The sequence below is a fragment of the Mytilus trossulus genome, chromosome 7 (assembly GCF_036588685.1).
Source record: "Mytilus trossulus isolate FHL-02 chromosome 7, PNRI_Mtr1.1.1.hap1, whole genome shotgun sequence".
In the NCBI taxonomy this organism is placed as follows: Eukaryota; Metazoa; Mollusca; class Bivalvia; order Mytilida; family Mytilidae; genus Mytilus; species Mytilus trossulus.
Window position 1 is genome coordinate 28,785,156 of NC_086379.1, and position 24,446 is coordinate 28,809,601.

At 31.8% G+C, this 24,446-nt stretch overlaps 2 protein-coding genes across 2 annotated transcripts; both read left to right on the plus strand.

Moving 5' to 3' along the window:
- The first annotated feature begins 609 nt into the window (after positions 1-609).
- LOC134726944 (perlucin-like protein) lies at positions 610-6,248 on the plus strand. Its single transcript, XM_063591341.1, has 4 exons — positions 610-826; positions 4,760-4,848; positions 5,399-5,492; positions 5,999-6,248. Exons 1-4 carry the CDS (start codon positions 781-783, stop codon positions 6,244-6,246), a joined length of 477 nt encoding a protein of 158 aa, XP_063447411.1. The 5' UTR covers positions 610-780; the 3' UTR covers positions 6,247-6,248.
- Positions 6,249-13,578: 7,330 nt separating this feature from the next.
- Positions 13,579-19,158, plus strand: LOC134726324 (lactose-binding lectin l-2-like). The gene is made up of 5 exons (XM_063590725.1): positions 13,579-13,665; positions 15,595-15,683; positions 16,814-16,907; positions 17,224-17,467; positions 19,137-19,158. The coding sequence occupies exons 1-5, from the start codon at positions 13,620-13,622 to the stop codon at positions 19,156-19,158; spliced, it is 495 nt and encodes a 164-aa protein (XP_063446795.1). The 5' UTR covers positions 13,579-13,619.
- The last annotated feature ends 5,288 nt before the right edge of the window (positions 19,159-24,446 follow it).

Sequence of the window (24,446 nt, forward strand, 5' to 3'; positions counted from 1 at the left end):
GCGTTAACATTGACAGTATTCTATAACCAACATCACCATACAAGTTTTGATGTGATATCCAATTTGCTACCATGGTTTCTAAATGCAGTCTAACTTGTAAGTCCAATATTTGTATGAAAAAATAAGGAAAGTTTAAAATTATTCGAAGTGATGAAATCCTTGACTAAAAATTATCACATACATAGAGTTCGAACGTTCTTTGAAATCTAAAACCTCACCACAATCATGAACATAACACAATATATTGCCAATATGGTGTCAGTGTCGTGTTTTGTTTTTATGTAAATCTATTCTACATCCTTGCGTTTAGTTACATCTATGTTGGCCATACCACCGACAAAGCGACGAAGTTGGTAACAACAGTGTGATTTGAGGTACATAAAGTATAAACACTTGTGAAAAAATCGTTCACAACTATATCGCGATGTTGAAAATATCGCGTCAAAATAGTATTTTATTGTTTACCTAGTAAACTACATAGAATGCAACGCTTTCAATGAGAAAGGGCGGTCGGAAAATTTTTCAATTGCAAGAATTGGTGCCTTTGTAGTTTGAATTACTGCTGGATAATTAATGGAATGAGATAATCTTTAAATCAAACACATTTTGAAATGGCCAGCCAAAGAGGCACTGTATTTTTTCCAACAGTTTGGCTTGTAGATTATACTATGATGAAATATTGAACTCAGCGAACTTGTCTTAAATGTGTCAAATGTTGCTTATCTGTTATCATGGTTATCTGTTAGAATTTAATATAAGCGATCTATATCTATAGACAATATGGGATTCATTTACGCTGTTCTTTTTGCTGGATTGTATATAACAGGTAAAAATGATACGATACATTATCTAAATACAAATCAACATTATCTCAGCTATGTATTTTCATCCATGCAACCATGTCCAATTTTATCAAGTTCGCAAAAAATGTTTTAAACAGTATTTAGGTCATGAAACATATTTCGGGTGGACGTTTGAATACCTTTGGCAGGTTGAAAATCTAAAAAAATATATTTATGGTACCTTTATACTTGCTCAAATATTAGGGAATTAAAGTCCTAAAAGTCATAAGAAACCTAAAAAAATATTCATATGTTTTTTACAACTAAATGGATAGTTTTCATTATACAACTTAAGTACATATACTTTTTTGAGGAAAATTCTTTAATTTGTTCTCATTTACTTATTTTTAATTGCTTGCTTCCAGGAAGCAATTCGCCGACATATTTTCCGTATGCATAGAGATCCGAGCGTAACCCTCCTCGTAAAAATCCGGTGACCACAATACGCATGGATCTGTCATTAAAATATACAAATATTTGATTATACATGTTAAACATGTGCTCAATACCCATGCTTTTTGTGATTTGTTTACTATAAGGTGACAATCGGTAAAACTCGGCTTCAAAACACGGCATTTTATGAGCAGCCATATTTGTTATATTATAACAAACAGAGAAAAAAAATGACGATTATATGATATATTTGAGAAAGTAATGATAAAATCGTGCACAGAGGACTAAGTTTATGATGTAAACATGCATTGGTTCAAGAATTGGACAAACATTATTTTTCATCACTCACTCGTTTCATATGACTTTAATTTAGATTCATTAACATTTGTATAGAATTTACATATATTTAACTCGTTTCATATGACTTTTATTTAGATTCATTAACATTTGTATAGAATTTACTTACAATTAAATAAAAACTAAGTCAGAATTATTTACAACGACCCATTTCTCTTCATCCAGTTCATTACTAGTATATATGTTTCTTTGAATTGATATGTTACTACCATATAGAGATTGTATATAATACAACAGTGACCCTATTTTTATATCAAGCAAATGGAAACCAAATATTGTATACAAGTAAATTCAGTAAAAAATCTCCCATTGTTTTTAATGCTAATATGTGTCTTGAATTTAATTTATACCTGATTTACATTCAGAAATTAGATAATCAAATATAATTCACAAAAGTACAAATGTAGCCCTCTAATCTTTTGCAACAATAAAAGCATAGGGTCATGCGGAATTTTTTACATGGGCTTTGGAAATTAGTATGGCGTTCATTATCACTGAACTAGTATATATTTGTTTAGGGGCCAGCTGAAGGACGCCTCCGGGTGCGGGGATTTCTCGCTACATTGAAGACCTGTTGGTGACCTTCTGTTGTTGTTTTTTTAATTGGTCGGGTTGGTGTCTCTTTGACACATTCCCCATTTCCATTCTCAATTTTATTGTTTACAAACACTTTATTTTCTCACTCAATTCATTTACTGACATTACTTTTCAATCCTGTAGTACTTCAAGTTAGTACATTCATCATTAATTTTCCTATTTTAAAAAATCAAGATTTGATCCATCTATCAAAAAATATGCATTACAAACATTATCTACCAATTAGAAGGTTTCGACTACGTAAGACTCATCAGTGTCGCTTAGATCAAAACAGCTATAAAGCCAAACAAGTACAAAGTTGACGAGCGTTAAGGACAAGAACCCAGATACATTATTTATGAAAGTGCTTCACATCTTTTCATTTCTTGGCCTTATATGCTGATTTTACGACATGGGATTTGCAAATTGTCGAAGGACGAAAAAGTAAAACCACAAAAATACTGAAGTCAGAGGAAAATCCAATCGGAAAGTTCATAATCACATGGCAAAATCAAATGACAAAACACATAAAAAACAAATGGACAAGAACTGCCACATTTCTGACTGGGTACAGGTATTATCAAATGTAGAAAATGGTGGATTAAACCTGCTTTGACAGCGCTAACCCTCTCACTTTGATGACAGTCTCTGCAAATTCCGCTATATTTACAATGATGCGGAAACAAAAGAGACATAATGAATAAAATAGTCAAAATATGGGTAGTCATCATCGTTTAACTATTTTAAAAGGAACAATTCAACAGAACACAAAAACATCTATCTACAAACACATTTATTGATTCTCGTGTCTGACGTCATTAAATTTTAAACGTCACAGATATTTTTCGTTCAATGTATACATGGTATATACAAACAATTTCTAAATTTCACATGGGCAATGTTAGCATACAGGGTTAAAAAATCAAAAGTATGTAAGAATTAATTTGAGAAATAGACAGAGATTTAAAACAGTGACAAATTGTTGTTCACATCTTTGTTCAACTGACAGTTGTAGTATTGGAATTTATACCACTTATCTTTATTTTGGTATAGAGTTATCTCCCGTAATACATAAAATGCCTCAAAAATATTATTAATTCAGAATATAAAGAAAGTTATATAACATAATTGATTATATATACGTCCTTTTATTTGACACTAAAACTAGTTCTATTATTTTGAAATATCATATAAGCTGTCGTGGACACCTATGATGATAAACTATTTAAATAGATAGTATCCTGTTTACCAAATTTAGATTTTTTTAAAAATTCTAAGGATTTCCTACCTCAGGCATAGATTTTTAATACCTTAGCTGTATTTGGCAAAACTTTTAGGAATTTTGGTCCTCAATGCTCTTCAACTTCGTACTTTAATTGGCCTTTTTAACCTTTTTGGATTCGATCGTCACTGATGAGTCTTTTGTAGACGAAACGCACGTCTGGCGTGTATACAAAATTTAGTCCAGGTATCTATGATGAGTTTATTTATAGTGTACCTGTAATCAAAGATGAATACACCATATTATTCTGTGTTCATTTCAATATGTTATTGACGTCATATATACAACTGATCATCATTTTTCTACCTCATTAGGATATAAATACGTTTTTGTAATGACTGCACAAATTTAAGTATCTTTGTAATATAAGGGCTTATAAACTCAGAGTCAAACTCATCATGCAAAGATGAATTTAAGTTAAATTGGCTGGTCATTTATGTTCCTTTGGTCACAAATCCCTGAGGTATTCAACTATTTATACATCGTTGGCATATGTCTCATTATTCAACGATGTTTACTTTCGATACATTAAAAATATGTTCAATATTAACAGACCTCAGACACAAAGACTTTTGTTCAACGAGATGCAAAAACAAATATACTTGGTAAAAAAATATAAAAAATACTGAACTACCCATTTTCTGGATTTTCAAATTCTATAAAGTTAATTTAAGCAATCTAAAAAATTATGATCTGCAGTATTTTTTATATTTATATAAAAAATGATATCTTCTCAATCAGCATCAGTTAGTTTTCTAAATTGATTTGTTTATATCACCAGCCCAGTAGTCAGCACTTCGGTGTTGACATGAATATCAATTATGTGGTCATTTTTATAAATTTTCTGAATATAAAACTTTGAATTTTCGAAATACTAAGGATTTTCTTATCCCAGGAATCGATTACCTAAGCCGTATTTGGCACAACTTTTTGGAATTTTGGATCCTCAATGCTCTTCAACTTCGTACTTGTTTGGCTTTATAAATATTTTGATATGAGCGTCACTGATGAGTCTTATGTAGACGAAACGCGCGTCTGGCGTACTAAATTATAATCCTGGTACCTTTGATAACTATTATTATCATATTTTTTCATAACCGACTATACAGTATGGGGTTTTCTCATGGTAGAATGTCATACTGTTGCTTATCATTGCTTACATCAACTTCATTATACATTTGGTGGATAGTTTAAAAGACTCATTGGCAATTCTACCACTTTTCTTTATTTCTTATATAATGTTCAGCGCGATTTGAAACCTAGGCAATAAATGTTTACATGTTTAGCAATTTGTTATATATTTACACAGTAACAGAAGGCTGCATTGATGGCTGGGTTCAACATAATGACATGTGTTACTTTTTGAGTCACGACAAAGCGACATGGTATGAGGCATTGGTGAGTTATTACTCAGTGAAACACTAATTATTCTGAAAGATAACAAGAATAAGTTTAAAACGGTCTGTTGAATTATTTTAGGGATACAAAGCCCTAAAAAAGTCACGTTTAATTTACATTTCAATGTTTTTGTCCGGTTTGTTTTGACTGTTATATCTTGTTTCAAACGATTTATGCATGTATAGATAATTTACATGCACCGTTCGTAATAACATTTTTTTGTCTCATCCATTTGTAATAATGAAAAGAAAACATGCATGTTTATTCCCAGTAGCTACAAGTATTTAAGGTACTACACTTACCAGTAAAATTAATGTCCATATTATGCAATATCAGTTACCAAATATTCTATAATATTGACTCCACCAATTAAAACTGGCCGCCACGAAATAGCCTAAATGCGGTGCTTAAAAGGGGCGTTAAAACACCAAAAATCAAATCAAATTATAAAAATAGTGTAATGTGTAATTCCAACCTATACTCATTTTTGAGTAGAAAAACAATATGTTCAATGAAAAATAAATATAATTTTTTTTATATCTCAACAAAGGCTGTATGCTCGTCTGTGTTTGGGACATTAGCAGAACCGTCGTCGGCGGACTTGCAAAATTTCTTAGTCAGTCAAAATCCAAGGAATACGTCATGTAAGTACTCTCTTTTTATTTCAGTCAATATTATGTCTACTTATTATAATAAGGTATTTCCTACAGTATCGTTTAATTTGATTGATGAAAAAAGTAACAAAGATGACCAAGGTCAAAATATTAAAAAATCGAAAATATGATGCAAACGTTGAGGTTAAACTAAAAAGATCATAAATTATAGTGAAATTCGGACCAAAAAATAGAAGCATTACTTATTCCTTGATGTCCAATATATCAAAACAGAAAATTATGATAAAGATGTATAACTCGTAATTTATCTATAAAGATTCGATGAAATTGAATTTAAACAGCATATATACTATTACAGAATAGTAACATGTGGTAACAGCTGACATTTCAATATGTAGTTTTCATGTTTTTGAATCATCTGCACTTGTTGTGTTTCTTTTTTAAAATATGAATTAAAACGTTGGTTTTCCTGTTTAAATGACATATCAGCCAGTTAAACAAACAATTATCAATCAATTACTGTATTCATATTTCAGTGCCACGACAACATTTCCAATATTGGATCGGAATATCTGATGTGTTTAAGGAATCACGTTGGATGTTCATTTCAACTCAACAAAGTGTGTCTACAACATTCTGGTACCCCGGAGAACCAAATAACAATATTCCATCCAGTTTAGATAACACAGACGAAGATTGTGTTCTGTTCAACTGGGATGGAAAAGGTTCATGGAACGACTTCTCGTGTACATCACGTTACTTGTTTACCTGTCAGAAAGAGTAAGTTGTTGTCTACACAATGAAATTTGATGCGACTGTCATACAAATGATATGTTTAGCTAGCTATACAACCAGGTTTAGTCCACCATTTTTTACATACGAAAATGCCTGTACTAAGTCAGAGACATAACAGTTGTTGTCCAGTCGTTTTATATTTTTCAGCTTTTGATTTTGCCGTTTGATTAGAGACTTTTCGTTTTGAATTTTCCTGGGAGTATAGTATTTTAGTATTTTACTTTTTATGTCACGACTGTTGTTTTTATTCGAAAGGCAGAAATAAAAGCGACAGTAAACAAGTTTGTATAAGCAAAATTAATTTCCTTATATATGAAAATGTTTCAATATACATGATTTAACTTTAACAAAAATATAAAAGAAAAATTTACTTTAAGCAGTATTAAAATTTTCACCTGCCGTATCTTAGGAGCTTTAAAACATTATTCCATACTCTCAAATAGTTTTTATTTATATTTCAGGGGTACAGATGTAAATGTGATTGGTTAAAAGCTAAGAAGAGATTAAAAATAAAGTACAGCAGGGTTTCCCCTTTCTCTTTCGCCAAAACAATATATTTTTCGCCACTTTATCATTTTTTTCGCCAAATATATTTTTCCTTTAAAATTTTCTTTTTTTCCAGCACCCCCCCCCTCCCCAAATAAGAAGTGTTTTTTTTACAACAAAACGAAGAATCTTATTACTTGGAATTGATCCCTCGTGTAAGGTGTAGTAATTAAATTGAAGGGTTACTCTTATGCCAACCTTTTAAATAGATTTCTTCATAACGACAGTTTTCTTTTCTAGACCATCGTAAATAAGTAATATGCTTGAAACACCTGTGTTACTGAAACGACTTTGAAGTAACCACTCAAATCAATGATCTATATGAAAGTTAAATGATAAAGTTTAAAATCAGAGACCTTTCTAGCTTTTGAACATTTTTCGTCATAACAATAATTTTCTTTTCAAACGAAGGAGAGGAAGCGTAAATTTTGCCTCAAACACGTGCGTCGCAAAGAAGTAAATAGATCCCTTTTGAGACATGTGACAGAAGCCATTTAACCATATCATTTTGTCATATCATACAATCAACACCTTTATTGATTAGTCCTTTGATGTCGATAGCTATAAATGCAATCAGCTGATTATTGATTTTCTGTCGAAATCTTAACGAGTTCAAGGTGAATTCCGAGTATTGTCTGATCGGTAAAGTCAGAGAAACCCGAAAAAAGTAAACAAACAAGATGGCTGAAAATAAATCGTTATATATATTTCTTTCGCCAAATTCTTTCGCCAATGACGAATTTTAATCGCCACAATTATTATTTTTTCGCAAATTGCGAAAATGGCGACCACCAGCGGAAACCCTGAAGTACAGTCTATAATGTTGTTGTATTATTTTCCTTAATTTGTTAGGGTGGTATTATAATGTTAACTCTTGTAAATCATACATTGGTAGAACCAAGATTATTTCATGTATTCGGTAACTACAGTTTTTAATTTTGAAATGTAACCTATGGTCATAGATGATGCCCTTAGAATAAAAGAAATTTAAGTATTTATCTCCAAAAAGAATGAAATGAACATCGGTTTTCAAACTGAAATCATGTTGCAGGAAAATCTATGTATATTCATTTTAGTACAAATTAATTCACTTTCGTAAGCGATGTCCTTTGATGCAAAATTTTACAAAAACAAATAAAATATGTATATAATTTGTATCTTATATGCTTCAACTACCACATGCAGCAGTGATTAACTTTTTAAAATTGTATGTCAAATTATTAAACTACGAGACAGTAACATAAGTAATATGATATAGACTCTCGTACATTTAATTTCTTGTAGTATTTGACAACGTTACCATTCTGACCCTGTGCAGGGGCGGATCCAGGATTACAGATTAGGGGGGGGGGGCGCAATGTTTATTTTTTGGAGGTTACTTTTTTTGAAATATTCCTCTAAAGGTGTACAATGTAGGTATTTCGAACTATTGTGAGGAACAGTCAGCAAGAAATTAAAGTTTCAAGTAGAAACCACCTAAATCAGACCTGACAACAATCTACAATCACTAGTATCATGGACGGACAGATGTAAAACAACATGTTCCTGGTCCGCGAAAAAACTCTCATTTATGATGGCAAGGTCTCCTACGAACTTGAAAAATCTCCATCAATCTCCTAACACAATTAACTTACGCACTACATGTAAGAGATTCATTCTGCATATCTATGATGGAGTTTATAAAGCTGCAGCCCAAAATAGAAGCTGAAGATCATGCGAACATTTCATTTCGATTCTGTGTTCCTATGCAAAGTTGCAAACCATCTTCACCCAAGACACCGGCACTTCTAGAATTATCTATATATCAATATCAGGTCATTAATATCTGTCATCCAATCCTTGAAAGGCATTGGTGCTGGTAGTTGTGATAAACAGAAAAACAGAAACATCACAAAAATAAGAAGCCCTTGTTTGCAGATCGTCATGGTTTCAATTATGTGAAATGGAACCGCTTCACTTAAGAATTACTTTAACACTCCATACAACCATCCTCTACAAACTTGGTTAGGACGATGGAAATGTAAAAAGTTGACAGATAGACGGGCGGATTGACGGAAGCAAAGTGAGACAAGACAGATCACAACAGCTCACATGCATGACCAATACTGGATACTAGAATAAGATTTTGCAAACGAAAATTTCCACTTTTCGACGTGATTTTCAATTGTCCTTTCATAATATGAGTTTACTTTTTGAATTTTCGGAGGTCGTGCCAGACTTTATATATACTGTGTTCGCCACAAACCACCCAGTAAATCAGAATGAGATGCATTTACGAAGTTATTTTTATTTTGTGGGGATCCCCGGCCATGCATGTAATACGGTATACACAATTCGGCACTTCAATTATCAAAGAAATTGATTATAAAAACGGCAAATACAATGTAACATTTTTTTTTACTTTAACTGCTTTAACATTTTTTAATTTTCAGTCAGACACCTTCCTTTGATGTATATGATATTTATAACTTGAATAAATCGTAGGTCAGTTGATTAGTAAACACGTTGATTCTGATACTAAGTTACTTAGTATAAAAAGTCCCTGGTCTTAACTGACTGTTTTATATACTTTGAATGTTAAAAAGGAATGGTCTCTTCTGATACTGAAACAAGTTGAAGACAACCCATACTTTGCAAATTTTAGGGGGGGGCGCACGCCCGCCACGCCCCCGCCTAAATCCGCCCCTGCAGTGTGAGCACAGTAAGTGAAACAAATTCAGGCAATACTTATTCAATTTCCAATCAAATCATAGTATTACAGAAGTACGATATATGTATTGTGTCTCTATTACTGTGACACGTTGAAGTAAAACTGGTCCTTCAAATAAAATTGAGAATGGAAATGGGGAATGTGTCAAAGAGACAACAACCCGACCAAATAAAAAAACAACAGCAGAAGGTCACCAACAGGTCTTCAATGTAGCGAGAAATTCCCGCACCCGGAGGCGTCCTTCAGCTGGCCCCTAAACAAATATATACTAGTTCAGTGATAATGAACGCCATACTAATTTCCAAATTGTACACAAGAAACTAAAATTAAAATAATACAAGACTAACAAAGGCCAGAGGCTCCTGACTTGGGACAGGCGCAAAAATGCGGCGGGGTTAAACATGTTTGTGAGATCTCAACCCTCCCCCTATACCTCTAACAAATGTAGAAAAGTAAACGCATAACAATACGCACATTAAAATTCAGTTCAAGAGAAGTCCGAGTCTTATGTCAGAAGATATTACAAAGAAAATAAACAAAATGACAATAATACATAAATAACAACAGACTACTAGCAGTTAACTGACATGCCAGCTCCAGACTTCAATTAAACTGACTGAAAGATTATGATTTCATCATATGAACATCAGGCACAATCCTTCCCGTTAGGGGTTTAGTATCATACCATCATAACATATACGAGAAGAACATAACCCGTGTCATGCCAACAACTGTTTTTAGAATACATGTGTTTAGTTCAGACGCAGAGTTTGTTTGACAAAACTTGTAATCTAAAATTGTTTTACTAAAAAAGTGCAGTCGGTCTTTGAACGTTCTGCATTAGTGTACCATTATTTAGGCACACTTTTCTACTATAGTACTTTTTTAGCACCATCATTTTACAAGGTCTATTCTACAATTTTTAAGTACCCATTTTACTTCAACTGCGTATATATACACAAGTGACAACTCTGTGTCCAATCCATCCATCGGATCACCAGTCCATGAGCCTGTAATGCAGGTGGTTGTTGTGTATTGTATTATACCGTATAGCGGGTTATTTTCGCGGGGTGTAAATTTTCGCTTATTTTCGCGGATAGAACAAAATCGCCAAAATAAATTCCGCCAATTTAAAAGTGTTCATGCAAAGGTAATGTTAAAAATGTTGAATCCGCCAAAATAATAACCGCCAAAATTTTTCGTATACCTTATTCAATGAAAATCGCGAAATTTTACACCCGCGAAAATAACCCGCTATACGGTTTAATTTTTGTTTTTCGTTCATTGATTTGTACACAAATCAGGCAGTTAGTTTTGTGTTTGAATTTTTTTAACACTTGTTATTTCGGGACCTTTTATAGCTAACTATGCTGCGATATTGGGTTGCGCAGTGTTAATTTCTATGACATGTAGTCCAGTAGAGGTTGGTCTCATCGACAAATCATATCAAATCTTCTTAATGTTATATGCACATGTTCCAACAGAATATCAAATGTTCCAACAGAATATCAAATGTCTGTCCCTTTTATTATTATGTTCAGTTTAAGGGTTAGTTTCAGGTATCGAATGTATAACGCAAAGCAGATTTGACATCAAATTATTACCGTATAGCGGGTTATTTTCGCGGGGTGTAAATTTTCGCTTATTTTCGCGGATAAAACAAAATCGCCAAAATAAAATCCGCCAATTTAAAAGTATACATGCAACGGTAATGTTAAAAATGTTGAAATCGCCAAAATAATAACCGCCAAAATATTTCGTATACCTTATTCAATGAAAATAGCGAAATTTTACACCCGCGAAAATAACCCGCTATACGGTATATCATCATGAGATACATTTATATGTATGAAAAGAGGGACGAAAGATACCAAAGGGACAGTCAAACTCATAAATCGAAAATAAACTGACATCGCCAAGGCTAAAACTGAAAAAGACAAACAGACAGACAATAGTACACATGACACAACATAGAAAACTAAAGAATATCACAATGAATATAGACAAAGATGATGTTGTACATTGATTTCATGATTAACCTTTTATGAACACGTTTCAGGTTTGAGTTGTTGTCGCATCTGCTCTTATAAATATTTTACAGGATGACAACGTCGATTGCATCAAGATATGACACAATTTATATACAAACATAAATAGACGAGGTATGATTGCAGTTAGACAACACTCCATAAGAGGCCGAATTACATAGAAATCATGCAGACTAAGAGCATGATAGAAATTAATTTAGTTTTTCAGCAAGTAGTAATAATAGTAGTATGTGGCAACACAAATACACAGAATATATTATGTTTGAAAGGAGCTAAAATTTTAGTTGATGTCATGTTTATGGTTCATTTTAACACAATTCAATAATGATAATAGAAATCATGGTAAGTAAATAAGTGGTTCATAAGTGTTTTTTTTTAATATGGATAAAAACGTTGGTTTTCCTGTTTAAATGATTTTATACTAGTAATTTTTGAGCCCTTAATAGCTTATTATTCGGTTTTAGCCAAGGCTCCATACTTTGACCTATAATGGTTTACTTTTACAAATTGTGACTTTGATGGAGAGTTGTCTCATTGAAACTTAGACCACATCTTCTTGATTTCTTGATTGACAACATATTTGTTACGATCGGAGGACGTGTTTTGCAACAGACTGTCGGCATCCCTATGGGAACAAACTGTGCCCCTCTACTTGCTGACTTGTTTCTTTATTATTATGAGGCTGACTTCATGCAGGAACTTCTTAGGAAGAATAAGGGTCGGTTGAAGACAAAGTTTTACGACAAAAGAGATGATTTCAGCTTTCCAATTGTAAACTTTCCATTTCTAAGTAGCAACATTCCAGCAGCACCTGCATACGGGGTATATATCTCCCAATAGATACGATATTCCCGTGCTTGCATTTCCTATTATGATTTTCTTGATAGAGGGTTACTGCTCACGAAGAAGCTATTAAACCAATAGTTCCAAATGGTGAAGTTGAAATCATCACTTCGTAAATATTACGGACGCCATCACGAGTTGGTTGACCGTTATGGAATAACCATTTCACAAATAATATCGGATATATTCCTTACGTCGTAACTACAATCCCCTTCCCTTTCATGAATTTGACCTACCGAATTAGATTATATACCGGATTTGTAATCACATAAGCAACACGACGGGTGCCGCATGTGGAGCAGGATCTGCTTACCCTTCCGGAGCACCTGAGATCACCCCTAGTTTTTGGTGGGGTTTGTGTTGTTTATTCTTTAGTTTTCTATGTTGTGTCATGTGTACTATTGTTTTCTGTTTGTCTTTTTCATTTTTAGCCATGGCGTTGTCAGTTTGTTTTAGATTTATGAGTTTGACTGTCCCTTTGGTATCTTTCGTCCCTCTTTTCTTATATCTATGTTAGTCAAATACACATCAATATATTTTTAGGTGGTGTCAGAATCGTTTACTATTAAGCTGCAATAAGATTGACCGGGAAGTAAAATTTAAACTAGAGATAACGAGATTTGGTATTATTACCAATAGAACAGGTTAACAGTAGGGGACAGTATGACCTTCATAATTGTGTAAAACTTGCAAACAATAATGACAAAAAAAAAGCCTCAGTATAATTTGTTTGTAAATACATCAAACGAAAACATCAACTTATTGTTTGATTTATAAATTGAAAAAAAAAAAAAAAAAAAAGAAATATTTATAGGCTTTAGCTTGGGACAGGCACATATATAGAGTTTGATGGGGTTATACATGTTTGTTAGGGCTCGAAATGAGGAAACAGTACAAAAATCAGTTTGAAAGAATTAAATTGGCACTGATCAACAAATAAAACAAAAAGACAAAACACAATGAACCGAATTAAAATTACTTCCAGATACCGTAAACTTATTCAAAGTGAACTCCAACTTAAAAAATATTCTGATTTTCTTCTTTCTTCGTTTTATTCATATATAACCAGAGCATTGTAATAATTTGCACATATGGTAAATAAGCAATGACGACCGTTTCTGATTGACACTTATGTTTTGAACTTGAACTTGGACTTGTTTTAACTGTGCTTAATCTTGCTTATCTGTTATAACTTATAGGTGATCTACAGACAAGATGGGCTTGTTTTACGCAGTTCTTTTTGCTGGATTGTTTATAACAGGTAAAATTGATAGGATACATAATCTAAATTCAAAGCAACATTATCTCACAGCAATTCTTTTTCATTGGTGCAACATTAATTATTCCGTCTAAATATCTGTTAAATCTAACAGACTGTCCAATTTATCAACAAAAACAACCGATTTAAGGTCAAGGAACGGTACTTTGGTCGATGTCACATATTTCGGTGAAAGTTTGAACAGCTTTGGCAGGTTGAAAACTAAAAAAAAAATGTTTTATTCCTGTTACCCATTAAAATATTATTAAATGAAAGAAAAAAAGTTGAAGAACTCACATAAAATAAAGTTTAAAATATTTAAAATATTTTTCATTACGCTAAGCTGGATGTTTATTAATCATTGGTTTGCTATTACCATATTCAGTTCAGTTTTGTATGCAAAATCGTGTTTTAAACGAAAAAAAGGGGGGAAGTCAACATAAGCGTTACATCGTCGTATTGTGAAGCCACAAGCCTAGCATCGTCTTTGACTACCAAGATTGTAACAGATTGGTTTATACAACAAAAATATCAATTAAACATCGATTTGCTCATTGTTGAAGTCGAACAGTGACCAGTTGTTCACATATTTGTTTTTAGCCAATGTGCAGTTCTTTTATTGTCAATCATACAATATCATACCACTTATTCCTTTTTATATAGAGGTATCTCCCGTAATACATACAAATGCCTCTAAAAATAATCAATATCGAGAAACATGCTCTAAATTGATGATCAAAGATAGATAAACTATATTCCTCTGTGTTCCATTATTCCTCCTGGAACTTAACTGTTTATTATTTTGTTGCAATTATACTATACTTTTTCAGCACAAATACAATAAATGTAGGGTGTATACCAATTGGTGTATGAGGTCTACACATATTTTTGTACATTTCAATCTGTTATTGACGTCATAGATACTCCACAACTGACATTGCCGGTCTTTGATCGTGTTTATGTCCAAATTATATCATCAGTTTAGAACAGCTATAGAACATTAGAAAATTATTTTGAAAAGACTGGGAAAATAAGTATTTTCGTAATTTTAGGATTGATGTAACGACTTTTATCATATACCTCCAAAAACGGAGATTCCAACTCTATCATACATAAATAACTTAATGTTCGATTGGCTGGTCATGTTTTTGCTCTTTTTTCATAAATCTCTAAGTTATCAATGCATTTAAACATCGTTGACTTTCATATTTTTGGTTGAAATCGCTTTGAATCGAAGTAAATAATGTCCTTTATGAAATTCCCCTTCGCGTAGTAGGACATCTATTTTGGAACATTAAACGTCCATGAAATGCTGCATTGCACGGTATTTAGTTGAGTTCGTTTAAATTATATATGATATTCTTCCTCGGTCATAATAACGTACCATCATTACCCAACTGTACAAAGAAATAACCCGACGCGTGCCGTATACGGTGCAGGAAATGCTTACCCTTCCCAAGCACTTGATTTCACTCCCGGTTTGTATTGGAGTTCGTGTTTCTTATTTATTATTATAACTGTTGATGTAAATGTCCTTTGGTTTTGTGAGTCTTTGTTTGCTCCTTGGTTTTGATTGTTATTGTCATTTTCCCAAAACAAATAAAGGTCTATTGAGAGCAAACACCAGGATTATAATTTAGTACGCCAGACGCGCGTTTCGTATGCATAAGACTCATCAGTGACGCTCAAATAAAAATATTTATAAAGCCAAGCAAGTACAAAGTTGAAGAGCATTGAGGATCCAAAATTCCAAAACGTTAAAGGCCTTTTCAAGACAAAATAGCATGATTTAATATAAGGAATTTAAGTGCTAAATGCATTTTATCGAAATCAAAGTCACAGAACTAAATGTAGCAGGGTTGACAACTGTTCATTGTCGTTTGATACCTGAATTCGTTAATGTTTATATACATTTGTTATATTTTTATACAGTTACAGAAGGATGTATTGATGGCTGGGTTCAACATAATGACATGTGTTACTTTTTGAGCCACGATAAAGCGACATGGTATGAGGCATTGGTGAGATATTAATCAAAGCACCAAACTTTTGCATACAAGTTTACGGAAAGACTAAGTTTACAAGAATATATAACAAACAACAATATTCATTTACATGGTTTTGTCTGGACTGTTTCGGACTTGATATGTTTAATTTCTAACTATTAGTACATTGATATAGGAAGATGTGGTGTGAGTGCCAATGAGACAACTCTCCATCCAAATAACAATTTAAAAATTAAACCATTATAGGTTAAAGTACGGCCTTCAACACGGAGCCTTGGCTCACACCGAACAACAAGCTATAAAGGGCCCCAAAATTACTAGTGTAAAACCATTCAAACGGGAAAACCAACGGTCTAATCTATATAAACAAAACGAGAAACGAGAAACACGTATATATTACATAAACAAACGACAACTACTGTACATCAGATTCCTGACTTAGGACAGGTGCAAACATTTGCAGCGGGATTAAACGTTTTAATACATTACTTGTTTAACTACATGCACCGTACAATTGCAAAATAAAATAAGTATTTTTGTGTCTTGTCCATTTTTGTTTTATATATAAACAAAACAGTCAAGTATATTTCAATAATCAACAATAATTGTATGTGCCACAGTGACACGTAACTGTCTATAAACTATAACAGTCACCAAACTTTCTATCATATACGATTACAAAACAATGATATACATTTACATGTTTTTGTCTGGGCTGTGTCGGACTTGATATGTTTAATATCTATCGATTTTTGCATTACTTGTTAAACTACATGCACCGTACGATTGCAAAATAAAATAAGTATATTTGTGTATTCTCCATTTTTTATATAAAAGAAAATAGGCATGTCTATTTTAATAATCAACAATTATTTCATGTGCCACAGTGACATGTAACTGTCTATAAACTATAACAGTAACCAAACTTTCTATTATATACGATTACAAAAACAATGAGACAACAGGCAAATGGCACAGATATTAAAATGACCGTATGTTACAAATTCATTAGATTCCATATAATTCGTTAAAATATTGTGTTTTGTGTAAATCCAACCCACACGATATACGCATTGTTCAGAAAGAAAACGAAAAAACATATGCTAGTTATGTATAAGAAATATTCTTTCTTCATCACATTAAAGGCCGTGTGCTCGTCTGTGTTCGGGACATTGGCAGAACCATCCTCGGCGGATTTACAAAATTTCTTAGTGAGTCAAATCCCAAAGAATTCATCATGTAAGTATTGATGTTTATTTCAGTTCTTATCATGTCTGTTGATTAGGGCAGGTGTTTTCAATAGCTGTGATGGAGTTTGATGGTGTTTGATGTCTTTGAGCTTTTGATTTTGTCATTTGATTAGGGACTTTTGGTTTTGAATTTTGCTCGGAGTTCAGTATTTTTGTGATTTTACTTTTAATATAAAAATATTCAATTATATTATGCTGTATATATAAAAATATAATTTAATTTATCATTATACAATAGTTACATTTTGTAACGGCTGATTTTAATCTAATTTTCTTGTTTTTATTTCCTGCTATTTTCATTTTAGTTCCACATCAACACTTCAAATATTGGATTGGAATATCGGATGTTTTCAAGGAATCTCATTGGATGTTCATTTCAAATCAACATCTCGTTTCCAAAACTTTCTGGTCCCCCGGAGAACCAAATAACAATATCGGAACCGGTTTAGATAATACAGACGAAGATTGTGTTCTGTTCAACTGGGATGGCAAAGGTTTATGGAACGATTACTCTTGTACAACACGTTTCTTGTTTACCTGTCAGAAAGAGTAAGTTGTGATATTTTCTCTTCATTTAGAAGTCGACTCTCACTTTTTTTTATAAAGATAAGACCGTTGGTTTGACCGTCTGAATGATTTTACACTAGTAGTTTTTGGGGCTTTTTATAGCTTGCTCTTCGGTGTGAGCTAAGGCTCCGTGTTGAAGAATGTACTCTAAACTATAATGGTTTACTTTTATAAATTGTGACTTAGATGGAAAGATTTCTCATTGGCTCCATAAAACATCTTTATACATTTATATTTATATAAAATCACATCGGTGGTCGGTCGGTTCATTTTACTTGGTCTTTTTAATTATACATTGTGTTTCTAAACTGTAATTTTTTTTTTTATCTTTTTCCGTTTTTTATTTACTATAACATTGTCATTGATTTTGAAATGTTGCAGATTCCTTTGGTATCTTCCGGCTCTCTTTTGTAAATAACGATTTTCAAAAGTTCCAGAAATTAAAGCATTGTTGAAGTACGTACAGCGACCTAAAGTTGTTAATTTCTGTGTCATTTGTTTACTTGTGAAGAGTTGTCTCATTGCAACCAAATCACATCTTTTTTTATATTCAATATATATTATTCCACATCTTAAAAAAATCTGAATAAAAATTACCTTTATGCAGCATAGATTTCTGCAAGATGTAAAGTACTTGACGGATATGAGAAGTAATAGTTTAACAATATATCGTTCCATCTAATCGATTTTTAATTATTTTAGGAAAGCAGATGTAAATGTGATTGGTTAAAGGCTAAGAAGTGACGAAAAATAAAGATAATTCTACAACTTTGTATTATTTGAATTAATACGGTGGCAATATCATTTCCACTCTTGTAAACAATATGACATAATCCAACTCTCTTGTGATCACAGTTTCTGTTTTTGTACATGGCAATTAAAATTATTAGCATGCTAAACATCTAAATATGCTCTTATACATGAACTTGTCAACAGAAAAAAAATGATAGAAACACAATTATGAACGATTAACAATAACTTATGTACCAAATAGGTCGAGAAACAAATACTGTAAACTCAGAAATTAGAAATGTTTTTATAATTGCGAAAAAGGGACAGGATTATAATCACAATAATAAAAACATTTTGAACTTTTTTTTATATTAAGTGAATAGGATTTTTCTCAATTTCGCAAATATAAAAATCGCATTTTAGTCTAAAAATGAAAAATCGCAAAAATAAATGCATGCAATAGTTTCTGATTTTGCAGTATCACAAGCATATTCAAGACTAACACATGTTCATGAACTGTAAATTAATACCTGTATGTTCCCTATTTGATACCAGACTGACCTCAAACGTCTGAACTTAACATGGTATCTCACAGTCCGCAAAAAAAAATACCACTCTAGTTGAACTCTTTATTATTATGACTAGAACAAAAAAATATTATCTAATGCTATTAATGAGATAGTATTTATTTAAGAATACATTTATGATGTTGTTAGTTGTAAACAAATATGACAACAACATCAGCTAATAAACATTAAAGGAGAAAGTTGATTAATATTGCACTTGTTTTATTACTTTCAGTTCGAATTCCTGTGAATACACTCAATGTATATTAAGATATGGAACCACTTTAAATCATTGCAATATTTCAGTAAATTAGTATAACAAAAAAATTAAACAATACTATGTAAATTTACAGGAGTAGATTATTACAAGCTTAAACTTTTTGTAGTTTCATCACGTAGAAGCAAATAAGTACGAGTTCATGAACTCAGTATCATACATTTCCAATAGTTGAGAAAAGAATATGGTCAATTCCCTTAAAGACATGTTTTATTGATTTAGAATGTCACAAAATGTAGGTTTTCATCTAGGGGTCAATATAAATGAAGCTATGACTAGAGCATCTGATTAAAAATTTAACACATTATAACTGGTTCACCGATGAAGTGTGTCACAAATAATGGACCACGTTCTTGTGACATATAAACTATACTTAAGAAAAACAACAAAACAAATATTAGTTACCGAAGTTTGAAAGGAACAGAGAAGTAGCATTGATAATAAGTCCTAACAATTATGGAACATGTATCCTACGACAAGTAATACCACCAATGACAATAGCTCGAATTCAACGTGGAAGTATGCATATACTTGGATGGAAATAAAAAAGAAAGGAATAGCTTATATAGCCTGTGTTAATAACACCATTATCCATAAGACGACCAGATTTTGGAATTGTCTCTGAAGTCTAATTGTTTCGGCTGTCTTAATTTGTTGAATCAAATTTAAATTTACACTTCTGTTTATTCTTAATGATACCTAGCATTTATCAATTTTGATTGAGCATAATCAATTGGGACCTATCTAAATAATAGTTTTTAATTGAGATTACAATGATTTTCAACAAGAAAACAACAGGTATCATGTTTAGCTCATTATTTATGCTTTTCGAACGAAATCATATATTCACTTTATTCCAAAGTAAGCTTTTCCATGTATATCCTGTTATTTAAAAAAATAGTGTCAGAACACCATTGTCTCATTTTATATAAATGCTTTCACTAAATATAGGAACCCTGTTCTACTTTTAGTGTGCTCGATGAAGGTAGCATGTCTTACTTCCTTTAACATACTTAAACAGTGTGTTTAAATTGATATAAGTTGCTTTGGTCAAGTAACAAATGCATGCATGCTGATTTCCTATAGATTCCACAGTCTGTGTTCTTTTTCACCTCCATGCACTGACCAATATTTGCTGGTTCATTTTGAAAGCAAATTGTTTCCTTTAGTAGGCTATTGTCGTACATTTGTGACACCTTTAATCAGTGAACTCGTTCTAATGTGTTTTTACTTAAATCGATGCTTGGTTCAGGAAACAAATGTTAAGATACTTAAACTACATGTGCTTTACGTCCTACATTTTTATGATTTCATGAATCAGTGAACTAGCTCTCAATCAATGTGTTGATAATAAGATTAGAACCAGTAACGGAGCCCTGTCATTGAGATGTCATATATAATTAAAATTTATTGAAGAAGCAAATATAAGTCAATTGGAAATGGCAGGATTTCAAAAACCAAATTAAATGAAAAGTAAAAATCCATGTCCAGAATTAAGGAATTTAAACGAAAATGTAAACTGTTTATAAACCACATCGTACTCCGACTATAAAACATAACACTATTAATGGACCGGTCAAAATTTATCTACACATATGACCTGTGCAAAGTGCAGTAGGACAGATACTCTTTTCCGGAATCGCTTTTGTTGGGACATCACTTTTTTCACAGATAATATCAATAGGACACACGTTTTTTTTCAAACGATTACTTTGAAATAATTTTTATTGACATTTATAACAAAACTTGAAATAACCGGGTATAATATACAATATGTAAAAATAAAAATTATCATATAAAAATTCAGATAGACATCTTTAATTGTTTTTATAACTTTTTAAAATCATATTGGATTTTCATCAAACTATGCAGCTATCTTAGATATATGTCGAGCTTACTGAATTCCATTTTATTCAGTTTTTTTTTGTATTGCTGTAAAATTTAAAAATTAAAGTAATCTTGGAAAAAAAGGCTAGGATTTGCAATTCGGACAAAATAGAGATAATATACTTTCATTTTTTTTTATAACTTTTTCAAATCAACTTGGATTTTCATTAAACTATGCAGCTATCTTAGATATATATCAAGCTTACTGAATCTCATTTCATTTAGTTTTTTGATGTATTGCTGTAAAATTTAAGAATTAAAGTAATCTTGGAGAAAAAGGCTAGGATTTGCAATTCGGACAAAATAGAGATAGTACCCTTTAATTTTTTATATAACTTTTTCAAATCAACTTGGATTTTCATCAAACGATGCAGCTATCTTAGATATATATCAAGCTTACTGAATCTCGTTTCATTTAGTTTTTTGTTGTATTGCTGTCAAATTCAAGAATTAAATTAATCTAGGTAAAAAAAGCTAGAATTTGCAGTTCAAACAAAATAGAGATAGTACACTTTAATATTTTTTATAACTTTTTAAATTTAACTTGGATTTTCATCAAACTATGCCGCTATCTTAGATATATATCAAGCTTACTGAATCCAATGTCATTTAGAATTTTGTTGTTTTGCTGTAAAATTTAATTTCACTTATATGGTGAAGTGCAACAAACATACATCATGTACATCATGTACATTACATCAACCAACAAAGTAGCAAAAATCATTTAGGGGTCACATCAGGTACATTTGCTGTAAATTGGTAAATGTTAAAGCAATTATTACCATTTCTTATAAAAAACACATTCCAAGGCAACCTATGGGTCTTCAGGTTAAAATATATATAGAGAGTTAAACCAAATGCTATTCAGTTTCATGTTTCTCCTGGAGCTTGCTTTTATAATTAATATTTAACGGTATTGATAAAATTCAATAGAAGATACATGCAGCCTCATTAATTTTTCAGTTTAACAAACACCTATTTGTGGTTTGATTGCATTATGCAATGTCTTTGTTTTTTTCAAAGCTTTATTCATAATATAATTTATGATAATGCCGTGCATGTAACTGTATGTGAATCAACAAAATAAAACATGAAACTGATGCTTTTGATCATATTATAAAGACAACATATGTTGAATGCCTCTATTAAGTATACTTTTATTTACAATACATTGGAAAAGTAGGATAGGACACCAACTTTTTTATTACTAAGTTGGCATAGGACATCATTTTTTTTCAGTCAGAAAGCCTTAGGGTTGTAACTTTTATTAAATGTTTTTATTTTTTGCACCGGTCCTATGTGACGATAAATTGTGACCGGTCCCTAACGGTACCAATTTCACTGCACCAGAAGCACATAAGGACAACCATATGTTATTCTGTCACATGCCGAAATATTTGAATATCCACAATCTAAACCCCCGTATACCCGTATCAGGATAAGACATTTTCAATTATAAAGGAGGGCGATATAAAATTTGTCAATTAAAAATGATTTCCAAAATTGCAGCATCAAAATTTTATGAAAACAGTATCCATATCTTCATTTCAGTTGCAAATTACTGGTTACTGGGCCGGTAAATAATCTCATCACAGTTTAAACATATTTTATTGTTCAAAATGACAAAAGGATCAGACACAAGTTTTACAACTTATTAACGTCTTCTCCAAAACAAATACAAAATATACACATTAATTAATGAACACATCAAATATTTCATACTAACAAATAATTTAAGAATAAAGACATGAAAACAAAAGAAAACTTCTTGAAGCGAATCAATGGATTTTAATCGAGTGCATCCTTTTACAGTATAAATACGACACAAACACACCGAATAGTTAGTGGAATTACCTATGCGCAAATTTTGTTCTTGTGGACATAACTTAGATAAGTGTGTGTGTTTTTCTCATAAAAAAGCGTGGGACCTTAATAAATTATCCATCCATACTCATCATAGATACCAGGATCAAATTTTGTATTAACATCAGACGCGCTTTTCGTTTTTAAAGGCAACTCAGTGACGCTCGAATTCAAAAAGGTAAACAAGGCCAAATAAGTACGAAGTCGAAGAGCGTTGAGGACCAAAACTCTGAAACAGCTAAGGTAACATAGAAAAGCCTTAGTATTTCAAAATTCAAAAGTTTTGTCTAATACAATCATGCATATCAATTATAATTCATGTTAGGACATAACTACTGACTACTGGGCTCGTGATACCCTCGGAAAATTCAAACTCCACCAGCAGTATCATCGACCCAGTGTTTGTAAATAAACTCATCATAGATACAAGGATTAAATACACACAAACTTAGACACAGTGGTAATATTTTTATTTGAAAAGGAGAACATTTGAAAAAACAAATACCGATGCATTGTATATCTAATGTATCGAGAAGAAAACTTTGTGGCAATATCTTTGAAAAAAGTACAACATTTGATTGCAATTTTACACTTCATGTCGTTAAGTCGGTATTATATTGTTGAAAAAATAATTCTCACAAAACGTTGATAATGAAATAATAATAACAACAATAATGAAAATAAAAACATATCACCTCTGTCATTCGGTAATATAGGGTTATTGCATGAATATTGGGGAATATTGTCCTGAGTAGAATTTTATATTGCACGAGCTTGCGAGTGCAATATATGTTCTACGAGGGACAATATTTCACAATATTCATGCAATAATCCTTTTATTGTATAGCAATATAATATTTGAAAGTAAAAATTGGTTTAAACTAATATTTTGTCGTTGATGAGGTCATGAATTTTGAAGATTTATTGCACTAGTGCAATATTAGAATTTATTGCACGCTAACTTTTGGTAACTTTCTGTGAGAAATATTGTATTGCTATACAATAAATAGTGATACTAAATGACCGGAGTTAATATTTTCTCTAGTTTTACTAATTTTGTGACCAGTTGTAAATGTGGGTCTTTTGTTGTTTTGTCATTTGATACGTTTTGTGTTCATTCATATAGTTATCGCACTTCAAGTAGTGATTATAATCGCTTTTCCTGAAGAAAAAAAAATCCGAAGAAAACTTAGCAATAGAACAACATTTCCCAAAATACACTGCGATAAGAATCCCATTTGTCATATTCATCGAAAAACATTGTTTAAATAACATATTAGAATAAGTGTAATGAAGATTTTTGAAATATCGGGCTTTCTCTGTAAAAACACAAAACGTTATTTTAATGACAAATACATCTTGTTACAACGTTTTACAACTAAAGGTTTATTGAAACTGCTGCCATTGATGTTGAACAAGAACAAAACGAGAATGTGTATTCAGGGGTGTTTAAGTGGTCGACATAAAACCAATAAGAAACGTGATGATTTCATATTTCCTACTTTTCATTCCTCGCCCTATCATACACCCTGCTCCGTCGTATGGTGTTTATTTATCTTAGTTAATAATTTATGCTCGTGCATGTTCACACTTTACAAACTTCATTAACATGAAAAGCGCCTTACACAAAAAAAAA